This window comes from Diachasmimorpha longicaudata, chromosome 17, assembly GCF_034640455.1.
Source record: "Diachasmimorpha longicaudata isolate KC_UGA_2023 chromosome 17, iyDiaLong2, whole genome shotgun sequence".
Taxonomy (NCBI): domain Eukaryota; kingdom Metazoa; phylum Arthropoda; class Insecta; order Hymenoptera; family Braconidae; genus Diachasmimorpha; species Diachasmimorpha longicaudata.
In genome coordinates, this window is record NC_087241.1 from 2,940,786 (window position 1) to 2,954,199 (window position 13,414).

General features: G+C 34.3%; 3 protein-coding genes across 5 annotated transcripts; 1 reads left to right on the forward strand and 2 right to left on the reverse strand.

Moving 5' to 3' along the window:
- Window positions 1–546: 546 nt before the first annotated feature.
- On the reverse strand, window positions 547–3,456 carry LOC135170523 (protein farnesyltransferase/geranylgeranyltransferase type-1 subunit alpha). The gene is made up of 5 exons (XM_064136439.1): window positions 2,930–3,456; window positions 2,139–2,493; window positions 1,694–1,894; window positions 1,350–1,533; window positions 547–1,070 (listed from the first exon to the last, which is right to left on the reverse strand). Exons 1-5 carry the CDS (start codon window positions 3,066–3,068, stop codon window positions 972–974), a joined length of 978 nt encoding a protein of 325 aa, XP_063992509.1. The 5' UTR covers window positions 3,069–3,456; the 3' UTR covers window positions 547–971.
- A 64-nt stretch (window positions 3,457–3,520) lies between these two features.
- LOC135170526 (charged multivesicular body protein 3) lies at window positions 3,521–6,171 on the forward strand. The gene is made up of 4 exons (XM_064136442.1): window positions 3,521–3,669; window positions 3,755–3,815; window positions 4,477–4,871; window positions 5,176–6,171. The coding sequence occupies exons 1-4, from the start codon at window positions 3,625–3,627 to the stop codon at window positions 5,335–5,337; spliced, it is 663 nt and encodes a 220-aa protein (XP_063992512.1). The 5' UTR covers window positions 3,521–3,624; the 3' UTR covers window positions 5,338–6,171.
- Window positions 6,172–6,576: 405 nt separating this feature from the next.
- On the reverse strand, window positions 6,577–13,355 carry LOC135170520 (ankyrin repeat domain-containing protein 13C). 3 transcript variants are annotated; one of them, XR_010300393.1, is made up of 6 exons: window positions 12,917–13,355; window positions 12,618–12,837; window positions 11,894–12,212; window positions 10,377–11,562; window positions 9,759–9,871; window positions 6,577–9,097 (listed from the first exon to the last, which is right to left on the reverse strand). XR_010300393.1 is itself a non-coding variant. In XM_064136428.1 (6 exons), the coding sequence occupies exons 3-5, from the start codon at window positions 12,009–12,011 to the stop codon at window positions 9,814–9,816; spliced, it is 1,362 nt and encodes a 453-aa protein (XP_063992498.1). In that variant the 5' UTR covers window positions 12,012–12,212; window positions 12,618–12,837; window positions 12,917–13,355; the 3' UTR covers window positions 6,577–9,097; window positions 9,767–9,813. The 3 variants fall into 3 exon arrangements, 2 of the variants coding, with proteins under 2 accessions (XP_063992498.1, XP_063992499.1); XM_064136428.1 differs by having other exon boundaries at window positions 9,767–9,871; XM_064136429.1 differs by lacking the exon at window positions 9,759–9,871 and having other exon boundaries at window positions 12,917–13,353.
- Window positions 13,356–13,414: the final 59 nt, after the last annotated feature.

The window sequence follows — 13,414 nt, forward strand, 5'->3', positions numbered from 1 at the left end:
GGGGATATTAATTTAAGAGGAGGCGAAGATTTTGGGGAAAATTGGAGACTTTTATCGGCCGAAAAAAGCTGAAGGGCTGAATTTTTCCATTTTCGTTCTCCGCTTTTTGGTGGAAAGTTCCAATAAAAACCCTCAGTAGAGAGAAAATAAAAAAGTCATCAGTTTTTTCGTGGCTCGTAAAATCTATAGAAAATTGAATATCTTCCCAAAATTTTTTGATCAATCAAAAAATAGAATTAAAGAAACAAATTATTGTTTTTTCTTGCCTGAAAATCAGGTTTTTGGGTTTATGAGCCTTTATATTGCGAAAAAATGCCTCCAAAATACTCGTTACCTTCTGCAATTATCAAATATATCCCTGAAAATGTGATCTCCACTGCTGAATGATTTATCACCGACAAGAACAACCAAAACTGCGCACTCCTGCCAGCCCGGAAATCGAGTGTGTAAAATAATTGTTTGGATGTTGATTGTTAAATGTTAGGGTAGATAATCAACAACAGTTTAAAATCATACCCCAAACGAAAAAAAAAAAAACTCGGAGAATTAAATTATCGCTGATGTTTTTATTTGCCTACAAAATGCAATTAACAATATGCAATTGACCCCGGGTAATGCAGTCACTGCCTGTCATTCGTACGCTTGTAAAATATTTGCTTTTAAAACTGTAAATTTTTCGTTCGAAATTGCTTATTAACGAACAAACGAAGAAGAAAAAAATCTCTCAATCTCGATGAGAAACTAAAGTCAATGGAGTTGCTACGTTCAAAGTCATCTTAGTTATGCCAAACCAATTATTATGTTATTAGTTATTGTATTACAAAAAAAAAACTGGGAGTATGTAACTATTTTATAAATAAAATAGATGAATTAACGTTGCAAGTGGTTTTGTACATTTAAAAAATTTCCTTCTCAGTTTATTCAACATATTTTTATGGAACACATGGACGAGGGGATGTTGATTTAACGATTCAACAGGTGGTTTTGAGTTTTTCAGATAATTGTTGGGTAACGTAATCCCAATATCTCCTGCGTATTCTGTCGTGTTTCTCCGATAATTCTTTGGCGAGCTGGAAAAAATTATTACAACTTTTTAAATTAAAGTTTAAACTGTACTTCTGGTGAAATTAGTAATGAATTCACTTGACACATATAGATTACGTTATTTATATTAAAAAATTATATGAATTAAATTGACTATTTTTTTTGCTTCCCAATGAAAGAAATGTAAGTGTGATTTTCAAGTTCCTAATGTTTATTGTATATATAAATAAATATATATACAAACGGTGACTGTCATATACCTGTCTAAATTTCTTTTTAATACTTTTCTGTATAAAAATACATACCGTGAGAGCATTATTTAAGTGGAAAAGGGATTCTGTGGGCTCGTTCTTGTATCGCTCCTGACAAATATCAATTATGCATGCTAACAGATGATTGACACGACAGCCGTTGTTGTACCATTCTTCACATTTTTTCAGAACTTTCTCATTGTAGGCAAGTCCTCCTTTTTCGTCGTGTATTAAAACCCTGAATCCAATATGATTTATTGATAAAATAAAGCATTTTATATGAGCAGAAAAAAAAATCACGAAAAATATTTAATTTTCTCGTAATTTTACGTTTAACAAAATTAAATGGAGGAGAACCTCCTCTGCACAAATTTTGTGGTAAATTTTTTATGACTCACCCCCTGAGGTAATTCCACGCACTCTCATTTCCCTTGACAATATCAATGGTCTCCAGGGCGTAATCTACTTCTCTATCTATGACTTCAGATTCAAAATTGGTCGTATGGTTGAGAATGAAATATCTTTGATTCCAAGCTGAATTATTCCGCACGTCCTCCTTTAATAATCTGTCCACATATTCAAGTTCTTTGTCGAACAGCCTGGGATAACAAAATATATAATTTATTAACATTAATTTAACACAACAATCAAGTGTTCACAAACGCTTTTGATTTACTAATTCCTTGGGAACCGTTTAGAGAGAAAAATATTGAGTAAAGTCAGATTAAAGAGTTCTTTCATCAAATCGAAGAATTACTTACGTCTCATTACTATATAATTAGTGATAATAATGGAATAAAAAATGGAAATTCAAGATATATGAAGATATCAATGAATACAAACCGAAATGCAGTGAGTACCCATTGCCTGTGCTGCCAGGTATGATAATTCTTGGCGTCTTTCTCCAGAATTCGTGCTGTGAACTCCAACTCGCGGCTCGGATCCTGCAGCCACTCGACAATGGCCCTACGGTGGTGCCAGACCTGGTAGTTCTTCTGGTTGGAGTCAGTCACAGAGTCAATAAACTTCAATTCCTCTCTTAGATCCTTTCCAAGGGCCTTCAGCACATCACGACGGTATTGCCAGACAGTGTAATTAGCTGGATTCAACCAGATGCAGTCGGTGGTCAGGGCAAGAGATCGTTCTGATTTTTCACCGGATTTCAATATTGCACGGAAATAGTCGTGAGCGTCCTTGACTGAAATTTAACGGATGACGAGGAGATGAATTGTTAGATACTAAATATTTAAATGAAAGAAAAATAAGCCTGACTTTTATTTCTGTCTACATGAATATTTAAGAATTCATGAGATGAGAAAAGATAGGATTTATTTGAGTGAAAAAATCTCAATCTAGATTTTATATTAAAAATGCAGAGGTAGATTGATTAATTATTAAGTTGTCATCTTCTTCCTGATGTACTTATTCTTCGGCTGAGGATGAAAAAATTTGATAGAAAAGTCTAAGCTGGAGATGATTTGTGGAAGAAACTGATTTGTGACGATTAAAGAAATAAACTTCACATAAAAATATGGTGAATTAATTATAAAGATAATACACAACACTTGAACATGACTAGAACAAAAGGGAAATCTGGGAAAAATTTTGAGGTTATAACAATCAGCCAAACATACACTTCTCTGAGTACGCGATGGCAACAATCGGGTGGGGTCCGTCGTCCTGCGGCACTGGCACAACATCCTTCCATTCGTCACGATTTTTGTACAACACCCAGGGACCATCCTCGAGACTGTCGTCAGAACTGTCTGACATTTCACGAGTATTTATGCAGCAAGGGCACTCCAGTCACTCCAAAAATCATTCACAGCTGACCGGCGACTTGTGGACTGAGCCCGGAAGGGTGCCATAGAGCAGAGACTAAAGTAGAGTCCCAGACCCGGGGGTCAGGGGACCCCACTCGACGTTAGGGCTGATCCCAGCGGTGGGAGGCGCCACCGTCGACTCCGGCCCTGGGCGAACGCCCAAAAATTATTATTGTCCAAGATTCAGGAGTGAAGCTTGACCCCATCGAATAGAATCTAATTATCACTCCAAATAACGTTCATTTCATTTCTTAATGTTCATTAGAAACAAAAGGACAATTTTTTAATGAACAGACGAATTTTAGGGCAGTCCAGCTGTCGCCAGAGTCGACGCTGATGTCTCTCACTGCCATGGTCGTTACTAGAGTCGATGTGGGGTCACCTGACCCCCCAGATCTGAACCTCTACTCCTAGTTTACCCCTTCGGCGAATTTCCTGAACATCGTCGTAGAAAACGTAGACAACTTCAGGTGGGACCGTTATCATAGCAATAAAACGTCAAAATAATGGGGCTTTTTGGGAAATCTCAGGAGAAAAATCCCAAAGATCAGGTCTTATACCCTTGATAAATATTGTTTACGATATTTTGTTGGTTTTAAGGTCAATCAGACTCAGCAATGAAATTAATTTTCTCAGGTTAATGAATGGGCTCATAAACTACGAAAGGAAGGTTATCAGTTGGATCGTCAGGTTAGAGGTGAGTAATACCAGTTCTAGACGAAGATAATATCTGTTCACATGACATGTCAATATTGATACAGTATTTTCTTGACCAAATCGATTGTTTCGAGACACATAGACTCAGGGACACTTCACTTCAGTTTTTAAGAGAAGGTCGTCTGAGATTTTCCTATGAAATCTATCTCATTTCTTCAGGGAACACCCATGTAATGACCGAAATAAGAAAAAGGGGAAATTGACCTTGAATTGCACATAATTTAATTATTTTTGTCTAAATTATGGGAAGAACCGGGTTCGATTTTCGAGTGACATAAAGCAGAATTTGTTTTTCTGTAATTAAAATTGCCAAAGAAACATTGATTTATTTCTGAATATTTGTTTTCACATAATTAATTGTCTATTTATTGATTCAATTTTATTAAAATGAATAATTTCTTTCGTCTATTAATCTTAATAAAATTTGTAATCTAATCTAATGTTATAATTATCGGTAGAAGAATGGGCCTCAGCTTTTTTAAATTTTTTTCTTTTTAATATTCGTTCAGTGTTGAAGAGGATAAAATGAAACTGCGCAGTATAAGTAATCGCGCGGATGTTAAATCAGATGAAAGGATGTAGAGAAAAAAATACGCAGGTTTCACTAAATCATTTCATGCTATACTTAATTATTTTTTCAGCCATTCAACGTGAGGAGGAAAAAGTGAAACGTTCGCTGAAAGATGCAGCTAAAAAAGGCGACAAAGATGTTTGTAAAGTTCTCGCAAAGGAGATTATTCGTGCCCGGAAAGCCTGCAACAAAATTTATACATCAAAAGCTCACTTGAATTCAGTAACACTACAAATGAAAAATCAATTGGCAACGATACGAGTCGCTGGTTCATTGTCAAAGTCAACAGAAGTTATGCAAGCAATGCAATCGCTTATTAAAGTACCTGAAGTGGCAGCAACAATGCGGGAATTGTCCAAAGAAATGATGAAAGCTGGAATAATCGAGGAAATGCTCGACGAAACTATGGACTCGGTCGAGGATTCGGAGGAGATGGAGGATGAGGCGGACGAGGAAGTGGACAAGGTACGTCTTTGCACAATTCAACACTTTCCATTAAAACAAGAGTATTTAATTCTTATTTTTATAACGAAAAACTCTGAGGTTTTGAATAGAGAAAAAGTTTCGGAATTTTCTGGAGAATTAATGTGACTGAATTTTTCGAGGGAAAACTCTTCTATTTTAAAGTAACTCAACTCTCAGGTCGGTAATAAAATTTTGACAGTAATTACATGAGTAAAATTCGAAACAAATCATATCCAATCAGTTTTATCTAAATTAGTTAATTGTTATTTTTTGAATTAATTATTTGAAAAATTATTATCTGCAGATTCTTTGGGAGTTGACGGCCGGACAACTTGGCACAGCTCCGGCACTTGTGATGGAAACCCCAGGAACGTCAACGTCGACGGAAGAAAAATCCGAAGAAGTCGAGGAGAACGATAAAGAACTTGAAGATATGAGAACTAGATTACAAAGTCTACGTGAATAGTTTATTCGTTCTTGTGTCTTTATTTTGCACTTCAACGTTGCTTCGTCCATCTACTTCACCGCAGTTTTATTTGTCAATCAGTATTCGATATTTCGGAGAGTGATAACACAGTAATGAAGTGGTAAAACGAGATAAGTTGACTTATCTCACTTAATTTTTCGAGCAATATCTACGAATCTAAGGAAGTGCTCCAAGTGGGGGAAAGTGATCATTTTGCAGAAACTTTTTTTAATTATTTCGCCATAAAAATTTGAACAAAAACTGTCGAGTAAATATTCTACACAAAACCTTAATGAGAATTTTGCTGACTTCCTTAGATTCTCAGATATTCATTAAAAAACTGTTCAATAATCAAAAGTAATTTATCTCTTTTTATCCCTTCGCTACAAAATTCTTATTTCTTCAATAGTTTTCTTCTCTATTGAGTTTTTTCTGAAGCTGGCTTCACGTTAAAAGAGATGAATACATTCTACGCTTGCTTCGTCATTTAATTAACTCTAAATGCAGTGAAACATTCGTAATTTGGCTGTAACGATCTTCGGAGAACCAAAAAGGGGGGAAATTGGGACGCATCTATTTTTTATAGATGATTGTATTTGCGTAACATGTGAATGAGTGCAAATTAATTCAATATGAATAAATGTAAATAATATTTATTGACTCCATGAAATATATTATGGAGTTCTACTCAAACAATTATGACGTGGAGGAATATAATTGGATATGTTTTTTAATATCGCAAATAAATTCTTCTGGTGTGCATTGGCAGTAACTGTAATCCGCTGTATAGTATAATCCGTATGGAAAAAAATCAGTAAAGAAATTCTCACATTTTTTCAAGTATTTTTATTTATTCTAACGTCTCCCATTACCAGTAAAAATAATTTTTTTTCTGCTGTCAAGAAAATTATTTATGTCAAACTCCATGCAAATGCTGTTCACAACAACTTGACAGAAATATCCCATTAATCCGACCTGACATTTGACGATTAATTTTTTTTTTTACATTTTTCAAATGCTATTGTCCTTTGATGTACCTGCAAAAAAGACATGACATCTGAAATTAATTAATTAAAAATGGCGGGCGTAAACGAAACATGCCTTAGGAACCGTCTGTCCCGATGGAGTAATTTCGACGAGATATTCGTTTATAAAAAATTTCTGGAGTAATCCAGACTCCATAATTGCCAAGGTCATGACAAAAGGGTTGTGACTTTTTATTGAAATGAAATACAATGATTTCTGAAAAAGAAAAATTATGTATATTTTTTATACATTGGTATACAAACATTTCTAAAACATTTTAATTACTTTGGAACCGTTCCAAGCACGAAAATTATGAATTACGCTAATAGTTTGAAACAGAAATAAATTCGGGAGGTAAATAAATCATCCACCTTGGCTTCATGATGGTAATGACAACATTTTATGAAATAGTTATGTAAAAATTAACAGATCATAATACTTATGATTATAATATTGATGTGTAGGAATTCTGGGGACTATTTGACTGATTTCAGGCTAATTAGAGGTGCAAATTTCTACGCTGTCACTGTAACTGTGTTGAAATGCACGAAAGGTGTTTTTTGAGAATGTTCATTGGTGTCAGATTGATTTGACAGTGTAAAAATAGATATATTTGTTATCCTTGCTTCTTCCTTGAACAATTTATGTATCTGTACTGATAGCGGTATGTGTAGAGTAGAAAAATGCTGTTCCAATTGTTGAATAATTTGAAAATACTGAGATTGATCCTTGAGTTAACTTATTTCGGTATAATTTAATTAAATAGATCGAGTTGACACCACAAGGCCACGATTTTATGACATCTCAGCAGCGAAGTGGTAAAACTAGATAAGTTGACTTATTTCTGAGTCGAGTTTTTGGACAATATCTTCGAATCTAAGAGAGATAGCGAGATTTTTGTTATAACATTTGTTGTAGCACTGAATTTTCTCCAAAAAAAAGGATTTGATAAAAAATGTTCTATCTCTTTTAGATATTGAGATATTCACTTGTCAAAAGTGATTTATTTTGTTGTACCACTTCGGTAATCAATTCATCTCATGTCAGTTCCATTAATTTCCCATTCTCATTGAAAATATCAATATTTTCGGTTCTAAATATCATCAACATTTTGAGTGAGTGACATGTTACTGTCTTTGTGATCAGAAAACAATAAAAATCCAATTTAATCCAATTATTTTGCATTAAAATTGAAGTGAATTCGACATTTTTTACGCAAAAATTCTAGTGCAGTTTCCATTAGCGCAGTGATCATATGATAATGAAACACCCAACGATTAGTGAATCAAACACTCTTGCATTGGTAAATGAAGGATTGAGCTACCGTCAATAAATAAAAAATATAATTAGAGGATTAAAAAAATATAGTGCTCTTCAATAATCTCGTGCTTAAACAATCAAATGTTCATTCTCACTTTTTTCGAACTTCTTCGAAATAGGAAATTCAGTACAAAATTACATTTCATCGTCGACGGACTGGATACTTTTCGCAATATGAGGGAGGAAAATCTTCGAATGAATGAGTCGACACTAGTTTTTATTAGAAGCGAGAGGAAATGTTCCACTAGTGATCGTATCTGAAAATGTAGCAATTGTATTTGTTAATGAAGCGTCGAATTGGAATGGGAAGTTGCCCGAAAATATATCGTAGAGAAATTCTATTGGATTTTTATTGAATGTTCTTTAAAGCAGTAAAAAAAATATAAAACTGAAAGGACATTCATTTTATTGATAAGTTTTCTATGGGAGAACAAAAAAGCAAACAAATAGGAAACTAACGTAAAATATTTCTATTAAAAACGTTTCAATAATATCCGTCATGCAGAAGGATTTATACCTATTAATCTTTAATTTATGAAATAATATACGTAGAAAAGCGGCAAAATTGTCAGTGAGGTCCGCAACAACAACCAAAAATTTCCAGAATTTCTACTGAAAAATTTTCTTAGAAATCTGTAATAGAAGAAACAAAAGGAACATCTATTTGACAATTTCAATAGAATCGGCGGTCCCGAACAGTTCTGTTCAATTAACTTTCTATAAACAGAATAAAGTGCAGCAAAATTTAGCAATAAAATCTGCAAAAATCGAAAATCCAATAAAATTTCCTAATACCCTAAGGATTCTTGTCTTGTGTAGTGAAATAAAAAACTCAAAGACCGTATTCAAAGGCTTCATAAACTAATTTTTGCAGTAATATCAATTATTGAGCTTAAAGTGCTCATTTTAAATAAGAAAATGAACTAATTACAATTTTTTGCACATTTTAGCGAGCCTTGAATGCCGTATGTTAAATGATGAAATGAAATGGAGAATTCTGTGCTGCCAAGTTAGTTTCCACTTTCGTTAACAAAACAGTTATTTTTTTTTAAATACCAGAGCACATCGAATGAGTCTACCTCACGTACGCAACGAAGGGTTCAGATAAATTATTGATTCTTCAACGTAAACAATATCGCTCTAATATTTTTGGGTCAATTGTTATAAATGTAACAAAGAATATCATTATCGTATTATGAATTAAAGGAAGTAGACGGTGCACGTCAAACACTTGTCATTTTTATCTCAATAAGAGCACACAGTGACTGGGGTATATCGATGTATACTACCGAGGCTCACACCCAGTGGAAAATCTAATGCCAAACGGTCCCCTAATACAGAGAATGATCCTGAGCCAGTCCGATAATTGACTTCGATTAGTGGTAGAGTATCAATGCGTCATAAGTCTGGAAATCTGGAAATATTAAACAACACGATCTGTTAAGTGGGAATGATAATAATTTCTTTGTAAGTTCTGATAAAATTTCCTCATCATTTTCCAGAAAATTCGCACGATTTTCTATCCAGTTTCCCCAAATGTTCGACATTCAAATATTACTGGGGTAATAACCCATAATTAGTTATTAGTAATAATCAATTTCTCGTCTTCCTTGTTACCCTCTTTCACCCCTGAGATAATTCGATAGATTCACTCGAGAATTCCCTGACATTCCAGTGAAATTTCCCAGAATGAAAAAAAAAATGCTCAATGTTTTCTATCGAATTGTCTCAAATCTTTTGACATCTGCATAAAAACTACATCGAAATCATAATAAACTATTGATCATTAATAACAATAAATTCGTTCCCCCCTGCTTATATTTCTCCATTAGTCTAATTTGAAATAATTCGATAAAAATTTAATTGAGTCATTATTGAATTCCCGATAAATTTCCAGTACAATTTTCCACCGAATGCTCAAGGTCATCCATTAAATTATCTCAAATGCATTAAAATTGCACCGAATCAATCATTAATTAAGTTAGTTATGCAATGATGATGGTAGTAGCATTATTCATGTCAGATGTTAACGTGAATATCAATCTAACAAATATATTCGATTAATAACAAATTACTATAGTACACGAGTAATTGTTCTTCACTGCTACGTTTCCAATTAATGTCTCCTGATCAGACAGATGAGGCAGTATGCAGGACCATCATCATTGCCAAATACGCTCCATAGTAACTGAAACTCATTTTTGTCAAGTAAATTGTTTGCCGACAAAGTCAATACACTTTCAGTAATGATACATCATCTTGATTGTCTATTTGAATCAATAAAAAACTTGTTTATGCCAATGATGGGTAGAATTACCACTTTTCTAATTAAACCCCCCACTAAACACTAAATAACAATTTATATAGCATTTAAAAGTTTCAGAAGAAATAAAATAAAATTTGATGACTGAAAATATTTAAGAGCAGCGCATCGGGTCTAACAAAATAAATACCGCAGTCTCACCATTTCCCCCATCATTGGTCTATCCTTAAAAAAATATCAATTAAATCCGACTAAAACACAAATAAAAATCAAGTTCAATTTTAAATAAATTCTTTTATTCAAATTAAAATAGTAATCATTTAATAAAAAAAATAATTCCTCTGTTACTTAATTAATCCCCCTCACACATCCCTCATATCTACATTCCACGAATGACTAGACAAAAAAAATTATCAAAATCATCGCTCACCTCATAGGATCTTCAAAATAGTCTGATGGTACTTGAAATAATTCAGGATCAATGTCGTGTTTGAACGTAAATTCTTGAAATGTTATCTTAGCGGTAACTGTAGGCAGAATTGGTATGTCAATTTTAACCGGAAATCCAGGTGGTAATTTCATTAACACAAATTGACGAAGTTTGCTGAAGTGTTTAAACGGTGCAATAACTTCCAAAACATTCAACAGCATATCAACAGTAAGTGGAAAATCAGAGCTCATAGCAGCCGTTGCTTTGAATGATTTGCTGCTCTCCTTATAGACCAGATTTCTCCCTAAAATTGGACATTCCCCTGGAGATGCCTCCAGATAAGCTTCCCATGTGATTTTGTTATCAGGTGGTGGATTAAGTGATGCTCGTCTTGTCAATGGTTCACCATTTGAAAATCCCTGTGAGCTGCCCTTCGTCAATGACTCCACGATAGCTTTATTTTTCTGTAAATCTTCCTCACTCAGATGTTCACGTCTCTTTCTACTCTCAAAAACAATTCCATTAATCTGATAAAAATCAGCATTAAATTTTCCAATCATTTCTCTCTTGTCCTCTCTGAATATCCAACCAGTTTGAGCTCTGGAAAATGTTATTCCCTTTGTCGACATTTGTGCTGCCATAATATCACTTGACATGAGTATATCAACTTCATCCTCAATTTCTAATTCAGTTTCTTCGTACTTCACTTGTTGATATATCTTGGCTTTGTTATCGAGTACAGTCAATGATTCACCTGGTTTTTGTTCGCCATTGAATATGAATGATATGTCACCACGCTCCCATCTCATGTCATTGAAATCAACTAGTGTTGTGTCCATACGTATCGATGAACCACATTTGTGTATTCTACATATGTCACTTGGTAATATTCGTGATACAAGAGGTACCCAACTTTGAAAATCCCATTTTAATTCCATGTAAAAATCACCCATTTTACGAAGTGCTTCCACCAAATTTGGACGTCTCTTCTCCATTTGTTCACGTCCTTGTTGCTTTAATTTTCGCAATAGGGAGGATATTGTCTGTCTGTCGCCGTAACTTGTTGCCTCGGCGAGGGGACTCCAGCCAGACAGATTTTTTACTTTCACTGGGGCACCGTGAGCAAGCAACAGTTGGACACATTCTTTTCTGCCCAGCATCACTGCTAAATGAAGTGGTGTGTTACCTGGAATTAATCGGAGATGAGGACAATAAAAAAAATCATTTCTCTTATTTTGTGGATCTCATAGATTATCTTTAGGTCTTTAATTATTTAATTTACTTAAATTATTTAATTATCTTATCAATCCTTCTCCAGACGTAAATTTTCTGTTTTTATTTAAGACTTTGAGAATACCCTTCGTGCTCTAAACAACGATACTCATCCAAACCTGAACTGTTTAAAGAATAATAAATAATTTAAGTGATCTTCAAGTAATATTTTAACAAACGTCAAATTGAAAAATTATCGCCAGGTTTTTTTATTTTTTTGCTTTCAGATTTTTTAAAAATCTTACCATGTTTGTCTTTCTCGGCGATATCATGAGTTCTCAGCAGAAAACTCAGCGTCTTGATATCCCCTTGAAAAATACACTTATGGAGTGGATATGCTGCATTCAACGTATCATTCGCCATCGTTAGTCGTAGCTCCGTTACGAAGGATCACAAACTGTTTGAAATAATGAATTTAAACTCATGTTTTTTCCCAACAGATACTCCACCTCGTCACACATCATCAACAAATTTTCACAAGGCTCATGGCGAACAATTGTCTTATTCAATAACACCACAGTTCAGTTGTCTCTGTTTTACTCGTCTCCTTTGATGTCTCCGTCTCTAAAAATAAAATGTATTTTTTCAGTTTCATTATCACTGCAGTGTTCCTCCTCTCATTAACGCCTATGGCACAGTGACACAGGAAAAAAACACTACTCTGAATAACTATTAATTTATATGAATTAAATAACGTGTTCGTGCACGTAGTTGAGCTCTGTTTACCTGAATTTTCTTGATGAACTTCGTTTTTGAAAATTTTAACATTAAAAAAATCTATTAAAACGATTGAAAAACTGAAAGATATTCAATTGTCATTGAAAAATACCAAACTATTGACGTTCACCAGGAAAATTATCAATCAATTGCTACATTCCACGCCACTCTGAGTCATATTATCGTTGTATAACCCATATACTAACGATTTTTCATTTATCCAAATGACAACAGCATAAAAATAATCGTTACCTCGTATCAATCACTCTGCCCGGATCAATCCTCGATTGTGATCATGTTCCAAATGACGAATAATCCAACGTTGATCGTCAATGTAGTTCATATTCAACAGATATGTGTGGGTAGCACCTGCTTCTCATTATCCTCCAGATTTTTTCCTCCCAATATTTACGTTAAAATTTACGAGGTGATTTCACCACAACGATGAGCTATCAGTGGGCACAAATGTCGCCTACGGAATCGCCATGTTAGCTTGTAAAAGTGTACAGTCTGTTGAAAAAAGTACAGGTGTTGCAATATTCAACGTTTACCTCAATAAACCTATCAACTGGTGGCCTCAAAAGCGATGAAAATCCCGATTTTTCGTGACATTCAGAGCACAATCATCGAACACTGATCAACACAGGACACCATATTGATGCACCAACGTCACTTTAATGCTGTTGTTTTCGATTTTATTCTTGTTTCACGAGTTCTAAATGAGCACACACCGTGACACGTTCATTGTGCATGATCTACAAATAGATTCAGACAGTAATCGAATTTTCTTTATGTTGAAAATCGTGAATATGGGACTTAAAGGCCCATGATTTTTACTGCACTTGGTCACATATGTTCACTGACAAATGTGGTAAAACTCGTTGTGCGTGAGATTCGGTTTGGATAATGGAAATAATAAGTATTTACGCAAGTGTAGGGAGAATAATATTTACATTCGCGAGCAGACCGCTAATGGCGTCGCCGGCCATTTCTACCATAGAGTATAGACTGAAATGGAGGGGCAGATCGTGTGGGCTTAGACGACACTA